The sequence below is a fragment of the Pocillopora verrucosa genome, chromosome 1 (genome assembly GCF_036669915.1).
Source record: "Pocillopora verrucosa isolate sample1 chromosome 1, ASM3666991v2, whole genome shotgun sequence".
NCBI classification, from domain to species: domain Eukaryota; kingdom Metazoa; phylum Cnidaria; class Anthozoa; order Scleractinia; family Pocilloporidae; genus Pocillopora; species Pocillopora verrucosa.
The window spans coordinates 29,981,621-29,994,260 of NC_089312.1; the positions used below are offsets into that span (position 1 = coordinate 29,981,621).

At 38.2% G+C, this 12,640-nt stretch overlaps 2 protein-coding genes and 1 pseudogene across 2 annotated transcripts; 1 reads left to right on the plus strand and 2 right to left on the minus strand.

Annotated features, from left to right (window-relative positions):
• Positions 1 to 1,067: 1,067 nt before the first annotated feature.
• On the plus strand, positions 1,068 to 4,566 carry LOC131786130 (uncharacterized). The gene has a single exon (XM_059103126.2). It carries the CDS (start codon positions 1,313 to 1,315, stop codon positions 2,522 to 2,524), a length of 1,212 nt encoding a protein of 403 aa, XP_058959109.2. The 5' UTR covers positions 1,068 to 1,312; the 3' UTR covers positions 2,525 to 4,566.
• LOC131786131 (vesicle-associated membrane protein 7B-like) lies at positions 3,194 to 7,837 on the minus strand. The gene is made up of 6 exons (XM_059103127.2): positions 7,552 to 7,837; positions 6,795 to 6,891; positions 6,323 to 6,424; positions 5,548 to 5,644; positions 5,057 to 5,124; positions 3,194 to 4,687 (listed from the first exon to the last, which is right to left on the minus strand). The coding sequence occupies exons 1-6, from the start codon at positions 7,698 to 7,700 to the stop codon at positions 4,541 to 4,543; spliced, it is 660 nt and encodes a 219-aa protein (XP_058959110.1). The 5' UTR covers positions 7,701 to 7,837; the 3' UTR covers positions 3,194 to 4,540.
• A 2,428-nt stretch (positions 7,838 to 10,265) lies between these two features.
• LOC136279106 (uncharacterized) lies at positions 10,266 to 12,546 on the minus strand (annotated as a pseudogene).
• Between the last annotated feature and the right edge of the window lie 94 nt (positions 12,547 to 12,640).

Sequence of the window (12,640 nt, forward strand, 5' to 3'; positions counted from 1 at the left end):
ACCCACAATTATGAGCTTGGCATTAGATAGGTTATTTAACGGTTCAACGTATCAAATTTGGCAGGATTTACCGCAAGTAGACTGTCACGTTCTACAAACGGGAGATCCCTAAAAAAAAAAAAAATCCCTCTCCCCACTCCCCCCCCCAAAAAGGAGGAAACCTCCCTCCCCCCCCCCAAAAAAAAGAAAAGAAACCGAAGTATTCTCTCATTGACGTTAAATGGGTTCTATAATCGTCTCCTAATCAAACTTTGCAAGGCTTCATAAAATTTTCCTTGGTCAGCAGAAAAATGCAGTGAAATTCATGACCACTAGTGATACCATCGTCTGGTCGTTCTCTTAAGGTCCCTAATCGCTAATGGCTAGTTGATCAAGCAGTTACACCTCGGTTATCAGAGACTCACATGATGAGACCACAGTTATACAAGCGACTTTTCATGACTACTTTGGAGAGTGTTGATTAAGGATGGAAAAAGCTAAAACAAGAATTCTCCTGTTTCGTGGAGAATAGAACGAAAATTTGTTTTTAATCGGATAATGTAGAGTTATGAGGAGGGCCTTGGAGTAAGTTATTCAAGTTTAAGTGCCTTCGCTGTGCAAATCCGTATTGCCCTACATCACAAACGTTAAATCTGAATGCAAGATGAGAGCGTTTTTTTCAAACATTGAAAAATGACTCGTGGAATATGCAGCTCGTGGCACTACTCAACAAACACGAGGGGCAATTTATAAGAATTGGGACATAATTTTTTTGTCAAGAAGTTTTCTACATGAAATACGATCGGTCTCTACATGGCCTCGCCCACAAGCAGGTCTCCGATACGCTAGGCTAACACAGAAAATTTAACACTTTTCTTGATGAAGTTTAAATAAACAACATCGTTGCGCTCCTTATGGAAGTCATGTTATTTAATGATCCAATACAATATTCTCCTAAAATATAACAGAATCTGACGGAAAACTAAGAATTGTTTACCATTCGCCAAAGTACATGGTGTCTAACTGATTCAACCTGTTCACCTGGGACGAATACGAACACTTACCCTCTCTCTGACTGAATCTACCACAAGTGCTAACTCATAATAAATGCATGATGGCATCGTAACTGGTCTTTGCATTGTTTCTCTCTCATATTTCATGCTACAATGTCGATTTTCTATCTTTTGCTGAGCAGACGACATAAAATTATTTCAATGATGGTTAATCGAAATTATGCAAACTTCGACAGTGATTTACGGATAGCTTGAAAATAAGCAGAGTGTGGAAAAAGTAAAGACACATTCTTGACAGATTTTTCTATCAGAGATCTGACATGAACGCTGAGAGAACTTGTGTTATCATCGTCCTTTTTTCAATGTGTCTAACCTTGGAGACACAAGCGCAAAAGAATGGGTTCAGAGGAGGATCGAAGTCATACGAAATTCACGTTGAGGCAAACACAATGGGAACAAATCTACATTATAAATTGCCCGAGTCCAAGGTGAAGGCTGCTTCTAAAGAAGACTGGCAGGTGGATAATGATAACGCTGAAATGCTGGCCATGAACAGCCCTGTTTTGGCTACAGTCAATGTAAAACATCCCAAGTTTAGTATGAAAGGACAGTGGCCTGAGTATAAGACAAGCTTCAAGCTGCCCAAAGATGTAAGTGTGGCTTCGAAACGTGCGGACTTTTCGAAGCTTTTTAAAAGCAAAACGAAAGTACGAGAAACTGATCCTGATCAAAGTGACGAGGACTCTTCCAGGAATGCAAAAGCCTCGAGAAATCATCGAGGTGAGAAACAACCTACGGGTTCTGGGATAAGGTTAAATAATCTTGCAGGACAGTTGTTTTCTGGGAGAAAAGCAGGGAAGAAAAGGCCGCACAACAAAAGGCTGGACATGTCACAAATTACAAGGCTTCTCCTTCCAATCGCAGGAATGAAGAATGTTAACCTTAGCAACCCTCGCGTTAGCAGTGCCATGAAAGGGGTTATCAAGCACGCCCGGAAAGTGGTAGATGAGGCAAAAGCGGTGCTCAACGACGCCGCAAACTTTGTAACAAAGGTCCGAAAGCTTGTGAAAGTCACTAAAGATCACTCAAAAATACACAAGCAGCTCCACAGAGTTATTGCCATGGAAACGTCTTCTAAAAAGCAAAATGAAGACAACCTTAACTCTGTGACTCCTAATGTGGAGACCTACTCTTTGTCATCTAAGGATCAAGGAACTGAAAGAGCGCGACTCAAAGTAGTGGAGGACGCCAACGGCAGACAAAATGAGTTGAACCACAAAGAGTCAAGTATGCAAAGAACTGTTGATGGGCAAAAGCACAATCAAAAAGAGAGAACACCAGCCAGAGAAAATAAAGCAAGAATTGGAACGAGTACCAAAGGTTTTGAGAAACGATCATCCTCAGATTTTATGAAAACAGCCGACCAAACAAAACTTGAAAGGAAATCTCGCGTGCGTCGGAGAGGGCTGGCTGAGACACTGGAAAGCATCTTGTCAACAATTAACGACCTTCAAGGTCTTTCAGAACATTAGTAATGGCAGTTTTTCTTATTTAAAGCCTAAAATATACGAAGGTGTTCTGTCTTCACTTTCCTCTGGATAGCTAGTTGTGCTTCGACGGTGTGCACATTGTGCTCCTCCATTGTCCTCTCCCACCGCACACTTTCAAGGTTTGAAGCACTGCCATCGTGTAAATTTTCAGTAATACCCTCCGCTATGCTTGAAAAGGGCTCTTGATTAAACTTACGAAAATTAAGTTACACAAACTCTTCATTATATTCTTTCTGTTCTGGTAAACAGATACAAGATCTGGAGGTATCTAAATAAAATATTTACATTAGTTACTGTAAAGGAGACTGAAAACAAACAACAGCGTTTTTAGCAGGGAATAACCTAAGATGCACTACCATTTGGTAAAGACATACACAAATTGTAAGATTTTTGAAGGTTGGTAAATTTACAACAACACTTAAAAAAAAAACCAGTTTTGGGCTTTTATCATTGGTTATTGATAGTTCAGGTGCCCCATGATACTTCATAAAATGTATGTAAACAAGTAATGAAGGGAAAGAAAAACTTTGCACAAACAGTAAAACAGTTTTTCAATAAAAAGTTGTATCTATATAACGTTTGAAAAAAAAACAGAAAACAAAAAGACATCCGAAACAATAACCAACAATATAATACTGCATTGACTGTATGTTCAGTACAAGTCTACTTTTAATGAGATCAATCTGGATCAGGGTGTTTGACACCCTTTTTATTAACAGCACCCCTCGATGAGCTGCCTACAAACACTAGACTGGCAGTTAACTAAATACAAATTAGTTTTAATCAAGCCTTGACCAGTGCCAAGTATGCGAAAAATAATTGAAGTATTTAGACTTTATAGTAGTGGACTAGGAGCAGTCCCACCTTATCATTTAAGTCTGTTGAGCAAGTTAAAAAATTCAGGGAATGAAAATTTCAAATATATGCTAGCGCATTATGCAGAACTCTAGGAGTGAGGTGCCTCACTCTTTGTGCACCTCACTCTCAGGGTTCCATCTAGCACCCTAACATCAATTTATTTTTTCATTGATTTATTTTGACTTGCGTGACTGACTTTGTTGAAAACAGGGACAGCTTGTAGTCCATTCTAGTAGGGATATACTGTTAAGAGTTACTATAAAAATATCATATCAGTAGCTAACAAACAGTCCAATAGCCAGTAAGCCAGTGCTATGATGAAGAATAATAGACAAAACATGTATTAAAAAGGTTCACTTCGTTATCTTACTGCTATGCAATGAATAGGTGATGCAGCAAAACAGAGATAGGTGAACTGATAAGTTTTGCCTGGTGCCCAAAGGTGTCTTGCAAACACTTTCCCTCTTTTTGCTTTAATGTATGCCTGTAGAACTAACTTAGTGGCTATTTTAGAGCTTGCAAATCAGACTAAATGACCATCAATATGAATCAAGGATCTATTATGGACATTTTGATTACTATTGCGCCTAATAGTATTTGAATTAAATGATTATGTTCAACTTTTAAATGTTTTACTACAGTTTCTAGATTATCTAAAAAACTAAAAGATGAAATTATTGCGACTAATTGAATAACTGTGTTTTTAAAGGCTACATTAATTTGAATGTCTTTCTTTTTTCTTTGCACCCCTTCTTCAGGATGACATGAAATCCTTCCCAGCCTATGGTGACATTCCAAAGGAAATGGCAAGAAAAGGAGGCAAAATAAATCAAGGATTGTGTTGTTTATGCTTTAATTAGTGCTAATTTCTTTGCCATGTTTGTAACCAAAAGGATACAAAACTAAAACTGATTGGGAACTGGTCACTAACATTTTCCTGGACTTAAAGCTGCCAATGTATTTTCTTATAGTAGTCAAATACACCTTAGGCTGCAAAAATTTCTTTGTGTGGTGATTAAGAAAACTTTACACAGTTCAATAACTCAAAGCATAAACTGGAAATTTACTATATAATGTGAATGACAGATTGTATGTAGAACTAATATAAAAATGTGAAGCTTATCAACTAATGGCACATTATTAAAGCTTTCCTTCAACACCAAGAATAGCCAGTACAATTACTGCAATTATGATGGCTACTACAAAAACCAAAATGAGGCAGATCTTCTTGTTCTTCCACCACATTTCTCTGCGTAACCTTTTTGCTTGTCTGTGAAACACCTGAGACTGGAAAAATAAAATAACTAAATCAGAGGATGGGCCACTTTGCTGAGAGACAACAAATTAGGTATAGAATAAACATATGATCATTGTCAACAGAAAATCTTTCCAAATAGTAAAACTAATTTAACCTTTAACAGTCCTCCACGAGAGGCCAAATTTCTACTTACAATATCAAGCAGACATTAGTGACAAGAACAGGGAAAATGTCAGTTAGGGAATTACTATTTAATCCAAAACCAAATTCTCCAAACAAACATCATACATGTAATTGTATGATTGATAATAAGGAGAATGTCCAAAGAGATCTGGGAGCAAAATGGGTCAAGCACATATTAGTGCACACATATGTGCTTGTAGGTAAAACCAACTTACACTATGATCCAGTTCCTCTGTCTTTCCCACAAGAACATCGATCTTCTCACCTCTTTCAAGTACTTTTTCTACAGCAAACAAATGAGGGCAGTTAAAGGATATAGTTAGAGTACATTTACTTCTTATTAAACAAGCGTCAGAAATAATCCAGAATTCCTGAGATTCACTTTGCTTTGCTGTGTGATTTGTTTAGAAGCCTTCCTCCAAATCTTTAACAATCAGATGCATATCTAAAACCAATGATGGCTTTCTTATTAATTTGCTCCTTTAATACTTGCACCTGTGAAATTAGGCATGAATACAGTGGAGGAATGATTTTTTCCTTACTGTAGACTAGGTACTGTAAATTCCTTGGCTTTGGTTTTGTTTTGGAACATTTGGAGAACATGCAGTCAGGGATGTAAAGAGCTAAGAAAGCCAAAAGCTAAAGACTGGAACAGCTGTACATGTATGAAAATCATAAGAACTCAGGAAGAAAGTGCAATCCTTACCTATATTTTGAGTCATGACATCTTTGACCTCATTAACTTCCTTCTGAACTTTAGCAATCTGGTCTGACTCATCGTATCCAGGATCAGAGTATAATGACTATAATAACAAAAACATTTCATATGTAACAACACAGAACTACCACCGTTTTCAACAAAGAGAAAAATTTGTGGGGTATGTATGGGAGTAGCAGGATGTTTGAAAGAAAACTCTCATTTCTACTACTGTTTTGTTATTGACATCTTCAATAACAAAACATTTGAAAGTAACAATTTTTTGGTTAACTCTGGTCTGAATGCCAGCAAGCTGACTGCTGTTGTTTGTACATGTTAAATATGTTTTTGTTAAGTCTCCTCGTGAATCGATGGCAAAACTCTGGAAGCAAACAGAACTACTTCATTTAAAAGAAAATGTGCCCCCTTTGACCAAATTCATAGGGTATGTAAACTTTACGGATTGTTTGAAAATTTGGTCCAAAGACTCCCAGGGGGGGGCAAAAGAGTGCAACAGCCTCCCCCTCCATTTGAAGGCCAAGGATTCTTTTACCGAATTTTAAAGGAAATTAAGGCCCTTTAAATTGTAACATAGCTAACATTTTTTAGATTGATTGTATACATTATTATTCTTTATAATACCATATAATTATAACTTTTGTAAAGTAAACATTACAATTAACTTACAGAACCCCTATTTATACCAGTGTCATTATACTGAAGGGATTATCAACGATGGCATTCTTGATGTCTGCATTAACTCAGATCTTTCCTATTGTCTCACCATTTGACTAGCCAGTACTTGTCCAAAATCTCGTCTGAATTCATATGCATGAGCTGAAATTGCTCTTTGCTTCAGTGAACTGTTAACAAATCTTCTTTTTATCTGTAAATTGGTCAGACAAGAAAGAACAACACAAAACATGATTACTGGCAATTCAACAAAATATTAGAAATCCTTAATAAGCTGAGAATAAGTGTACCCTACACAATACCAAGTTATTGTACTCAAGTAAAAATCAAAGTGTCCGTGAAAGTGGTGAATATTTACCTCCCTGCCTTGCAACTTGGTAGATATCCACTACTATCCACCTACATCGATAAATAATTGTTTACTATTTTCCAGCTACTACATTTCTTGACAAGAACTCTTATCAAGAGGCATTGACAAAAGATTAGATTTGATCACCCTAATTACTAGCTCCCTGCCACAAGTTAAAATGTCTGTGATATAGGTAGTTGACTCCAAAGGTTACCTCCTCTAGGAATGCATATGGCTGTCTCTTTCCAAAGTCCTCATCAGCCATACAAAGATAAACAAGACCATCATCAACTATCACATGAAAATGGTAGCTTGAAAACATAAAAAGAAACATGACATCATATCAATAAGGTTTATGAAAGGTGTTGACAGTCATGCTACCTTTAATTTTCAGATGTTCCTTGATAATGCTAGATCCTTTTCAAATGGCAATGAGAATCTTTTCAAATGTCAGCTGGTTTAGGCAGGTACAATGGAAGATGATCTCTTGTTGCTAGTAAAAATTTTTTGTGGTTTCTGCAAACAGAATTGGCCGCTACAGTCACCGCTGGGTGATGATGATGATGATGAAATAAAAAAAATTTCCCTCCCATCTACTTCCGCCTCACTGTACAGCTTAAAGGGAAACATTTTGTAAGGACCAAACAAGAAAACTCGTTTTCAACCGAATGAAGCAGGGTTATGTATTGTTATTACACGAAGATTGTTTAGGCGACTCGATAATTTTAATGGCATTAAAAAACGAGGCCATACTTGTGGGACAGCTGATTGCGACATGTACATCTGACTACAAAAGCTCTTGGCTAACATTTGTAAGAGATTCGAAACAAGTATTACTTAACAAAAATACCGAGCTTGTTTTTAGAGTTCTCATTAAAACTAAAACTTGGCCAATCTATTTTCCTAGCTACATCCAGATTATGTGAGAATAGATATTCTCAGTTAAAACTTTGTATTCCCAAGTAGCTTACCTTCCAGAAACGTACGTGCACTTCGTATCATCGTGCAAGGGAATCTTTTGCAAAATTGAACCTGTTATCTGTTGGAAGTTACCACTAGATTCTGTGTAGTCGACTAGAACAGTAGTACCGCGGGCTATGAGACTGTAAATGATCGACATGATTAAACTCTCTTTCCCAGTAATAGGATATTACCAGGCGACGATCACCTGGCACTGTCAGTTCGACTTGGTCCGAATTACAAACCATTATATGACTGTTACACCACATTCAATCTAGGGTAACCGCTCATTATCGGTACCAGTCTTCTCACAAATAAGGTGAAATTTTTCCTCAGAGGTTGTAAACTTAAACTCTCTCCATCTCTGAACGACATTGTCCTTGAGGTCGTATCAAATTAACGAAGGAATTCACGCTGGTTGATGTTGTGTCAAGAAAACTCTGGAATGACAAGAACATTCTAGAAGTTGCAATGATTAAAAAAAGTGTCTTGATAGGCATTGCAGTGCATCACCACAAAACGTCTGCGCGTGCGCCAGGGGGAGTAGGTTCTTTCGGTCGGCACAGCGGTCGAAGCAAGGTCGAGGTACGTCGACATTGAGGTCACCTCCCCGAAGACCCTATTTGTATCGCACCTGAATTCAAAATTCATGTTTAAAATAAAAGGGGTAAGTTTCTAAAGAAACTGTGGTACAGCGTTGGTGGGCGATACAACTCCCCGGCAAGATAATTTATCTTCATTAACTGAGATGAAAATGCATGAACAGATTCCAAGCTGAAGTTTCGAGCGTTAGCCATATGCATTCGCTGTGACGAAGGTCTAACTCTCTGCAGGAAAGTCAGCTTTAAAAACTCTTAACGGTGGCCAATTCACATTATCAACTTAGATGTTAAAACCAAATCATCTTTACACTAAAAACCTTTTTAAAAACACTTCTACCATCGATGTGCTGATTGCTCTCACAACTGAGTGCTCAAACCATTACACCCGTAAATTTTTAGCCGTGTTGATATGAAAGGTGCTTTACTTTAACCAACCAGGGATGACGCGAAAAAAGGGGAGGAAAAAAGGTCAGGCAGAGGAAGGAGAGCTATAAGGCAAACACAAAACATGCATTTCGGCGACTGGGTTGATGCTCGAAGCGAAATGCTAAGCGAAATAAGAGTCTGTCGGTGTGATTTTTCGCGAAGTAGCGCCGCAAAAGAGATTCTGGCCACTGTATCTCTACATTAGACAACAATATTTCCGCTCCGATGCCAACTGCGAAGAAATTTTCCTTTTTCCACAATGGCCCGATAAAAAAAACACTTGGGGTACCTGAAGAACAATCTATCTAGCTTTCGGAAATAACCAGAGTTAATAGACTTGGTCAAATGAGCGATTTCATTGCTGTACAAAACTCTTTGGTGCGTCATTGTAAATCAATAAAGGACAATCGGGGGACGAGAGTTGCAAAATTCACTTCACAGTGTTTTCTTTGCTTATCGTTTTATTTTATTTTGTTGATTACTTTAAATAAGCCTTGTAATCTGATTGGTTGTTTTGTTTTAGGGTTTACTTCCCACTGACTTGGAAAAAGATGCAATTCAGAGCAAAAGATAAAGCGATTTGTACATAAGACCAGCGCCAATCGGATCGCAAGGATCACTAATAGATGTAACTCGTTATTTAACTTTTATTTGTATAATAATTTGTTTATTCATATATCTGTGTGTCCACGTACGATTTAAGTGAATGTTTCTTGTGAAATAAGTTCGTGATAGTTGAAGAACGGAAACAAGAACCGTTGTCTGCTTCCATCGTCCTCTTCAAAGCATGTTGTCCAAATTTTTGTAAGAAACAACCCATTAATTTTGGAAAGGCAACTGAAGCCGAATTCGAAGGTCGGAAAGTCTAAATTGAGTCTAAAATAGATAAAATAACTCTATGGACAATTGGCATGCTTGTCTAAAAGAAAGCTGTCACCTACCGGGAGGCTGGGAGTCGCAACAATTAAACAAAACTTAGAACCTTCAAGAGCGGAAATAAAAAAATTCAAGTCCCGAAAGTGTATCGTGCCTGTGAACACAACTGAAAACGCCCATCAAAATTAAAAAGTATAGACTGACCGAAAACATTGCCGAAATAGTCTGAAGACCAGAAAAGTGTTTCATGGAAAATGGAATTTTCGTAATGATGCACTGATCTTAAATCCTTATCAGTAGTCAATTTTACTTGCACATTCACGACAACATCCAGTTGTTCGTGGGCGACAAATATCTTATCTGCATCAGAATAAAGTTTCCTCGGGATCGACGCTTTTTTCAGAGCTCGAGAATGTGCTGCATGTTCCACGGGCCAAGTGTTCATGAACATCTGATCATCTAATTTCGTCTCTGCAGACTCGGCAAGTTCAGTCTTGAACCTAACTGATAGGGGTTCAGGTGGCTGGAAACAGTTTTTCGTCCAATTTTCAAACACGTTATTTAGATTAAGGTAGACGAGATTGATGGTAGCAATGTGGGTATCCCCTCTTATATTGCACCACCATGTGCATGGGTATTTCCCCAATATTATGATGAACAATTTTTCGTTTCTGTTTAGTTAAATTGAGCGTGATTTATTGGAAATTAAACTATTACTTGACTACCTATGAAAGTAAACTGGAAGGGGGGGGGGGGGGAAATACTCAAAACCTTAGTGATGTAAGGAAACTTACCATATGGCTGCTGATTTCTTAGTATTCCTCAAGGTCAACTATTTCAACATCTCCCTGTATTTTTTTTTTCTGTGATTATCTTTCTCTTGTATTGGTGTGTTTTTTTTTATATACCTTCACTTTTTACATTTCATGACTTTTAAATAGGGAGATGATGTTGCTCTTAATTTTAGTCGGGCCATGAGGCGGATGGAAGTATATACAATTTTAAAACAATAAAGAGCAAAATTTCCGCACAGCCCCATACTTCATTATGCATCCATTTATGAGGCTTTATTATTCAGTGTATCACCAATAAGACGTGCATGCACAATTAAGTATGGGACTGTGCAGAAATATTTCCCAATAAAGTTTTATTACAGTTGAAAACCTCACCTTGGTATGTCTTCTATTATGTGAAATTGCTGAAATTCCAACAAGTGAAAAAATCCTCCTTCCGTACCTGTCTCAAATCGATCGGCTGATCTGTTTACATGCGAAGCAACTCACTTGAAACTGCTGACTGATCGCTCTTTCAAATCCAAGATACTTCACAACAAATGAACACTCCTTTTCACCGATCATAATCTCGAGTGCGTACGGAAGTTAACTTTGGATGACAATTTTTTGACGCCAATGCGTTCGCAAACAATTTTCTGTCCACGATAAATTAACTGTACTAGCCCCAGTCTCCTGTTTAGCGTCTCGGGTATTCGCAGAGGGGATTAAGAAAATATTAAGAAAACTAAGGAATACTAGATTACGCACTTAGAGTGTTTGAAGAGGTCATAGACAGGCCTACACAGACTCCCCTGTGTGGTTTTACGTTTGCGACGCAAAAGCCTTTAATTAAAGCTTCGCTCTGACGAGTATGTCTTTGAGCGATTTACCTCTTTTGTATGATATAATCGGAGGCGTTTTGTAAATTGTTTTCAGCAGTGGCTGATTTTGGATGAGGTTCCATTCTTGCATCAGTATTTGTTTTAAATTTTTTACCCCTGGGTGGTATGCTGTCACAAAAGGCAATATTTTGCCTTTAGTTTTTTGGTTTGTTTTTTAAGTGTCGACCGCCTTGCGGAAAACGAGACCTCAGATAACGTTTTTTCAATTAGGCTTTTTGGGTAACCACGTGCTTCAAGTCGTGTTTTGAAATTACACATGGCCTCCTGGAAATTTCTTTCCGAGGAGTTTGTTCTTAGAAGTCTGATAGCTTCTCCTTTAATAAAGCCTTTCTTAACACCTGGCGGGTGGCAAGATGAATAGTGTGTATATTGAAAGGTCTCGGTCGGTTTGTAGTGAGTTTTGACGTCGAGGATAGCTTCGTTTTGGAATCTTTCACCTTTGTAGACAACCGTGTCTAAGAATGTGATTTCAGTCTCTGAGATTTCAGCCGTGAACTTTATAGTTGGATGGAACGTGTTAGTTTGATCTATGAATAGATCAATGTCCTGTTTACGAACATCCCACAGGGAGAAAATGTCGTCAATGTAACGCTTCCATACTCTCGGCTTGATACTACTTTGGTGAAGCAGTTTTGTTTCAATTTCTGCCATAAAGAGATTGGCGAAAGCAACCGCCATTCTTGTTCCCATGGCAGTTCCAAAACATTGGAGATAGTTTACTCCGTTGAACTGGAACGAATTTTCTTTCAGTATAAGCCCGAGCATTTGTTTTAAGTAGTGGGACGGAATGGGAGGGCTGTTATTGTGGTATTTTTCGTATACTTGGTATACTATTGTGATACCCTCTTCTTCTGCAGAAGGGGGTCACAGAGTCTACGTGGGAATTCGCGACCCGTGTTTCCCAAGGGCTTTCCTATATATGAAATACTTTTAAATATTTCAATACTTTTACGCCCGGTGCATTGCGTAAGTTTTGGCAAAATTGCGGCCAAAGATCAAGTCTCTACAAGGCCCACACCGAATTTATAAAAGCAAAAAAATCAGCTAATTTAAAAGAAACTGCCTACCATTTTTCGGAAACCTCTTGTGATTTAAATCCTTTGAGTGCAAGGCCTTCGGCTAAACTTCAGAATACCCCGCCACTTTGGTCCGCTTCACTTACATGTGTCGGGAGGCTTTGAAGATCGAGGCATAACACAATAGACGCTATTCTTATTCAATGACATGTAAATGACACTTCAGAATACCCCGCAACTCATTTACATGTCATTGAATAAGAATAGCGTCTATTGTGTTATGCCTCGATCTTCAAAGCTTCCCGACACGTGTAAGTGAGGCGGACCAAAGTGGCGGGGTATTCTGAAGTTTAGCCAGTCAATCTCCAATTTAATTAAAGACGAATGATTAGTCGCCGCCACATTACGCATTCTAGTGTCGAAATAAAATATTGTCTTCAGGTTTTAGATTTCATCCTTTTTGCGGGCTTTCGCAATATTCGCGGGTTTCGGGTTTCATAATCTC

Excerpts from the sequence above, each read along its gene's own strand:
- LOC131786130 (XM_059103126.2), top strand. The coding sequence starts at position 1,313 with ATGAACGCTGAGAGAACTTGTGTTATCATCGTCCTTTTTTCAATGTGT.
- LOC131786131 (XM_059103127.2), bottom strand. The coding sequence starts at position 7,700 with ATGTCGATCATTTACAGTCTCATAGCCCGCGGTACTACTGTTCTAGTC. Across the intron at positions 6,892-7,551 it reads TGCACGTACGTTTCTGGAAG|CTACCATTTTCATGTGATAG; the intron begins GTAAGCTACTTG and ends TATGTTTTCAAG. Across the intron at positions 5,125-5,547 it reads TGTCATGACTCAAAATATAG|AAAAAGTACTTGAAAGAGGT; the intron begins GTAAGGATTGCA and ends TGTTTGCTGTAG.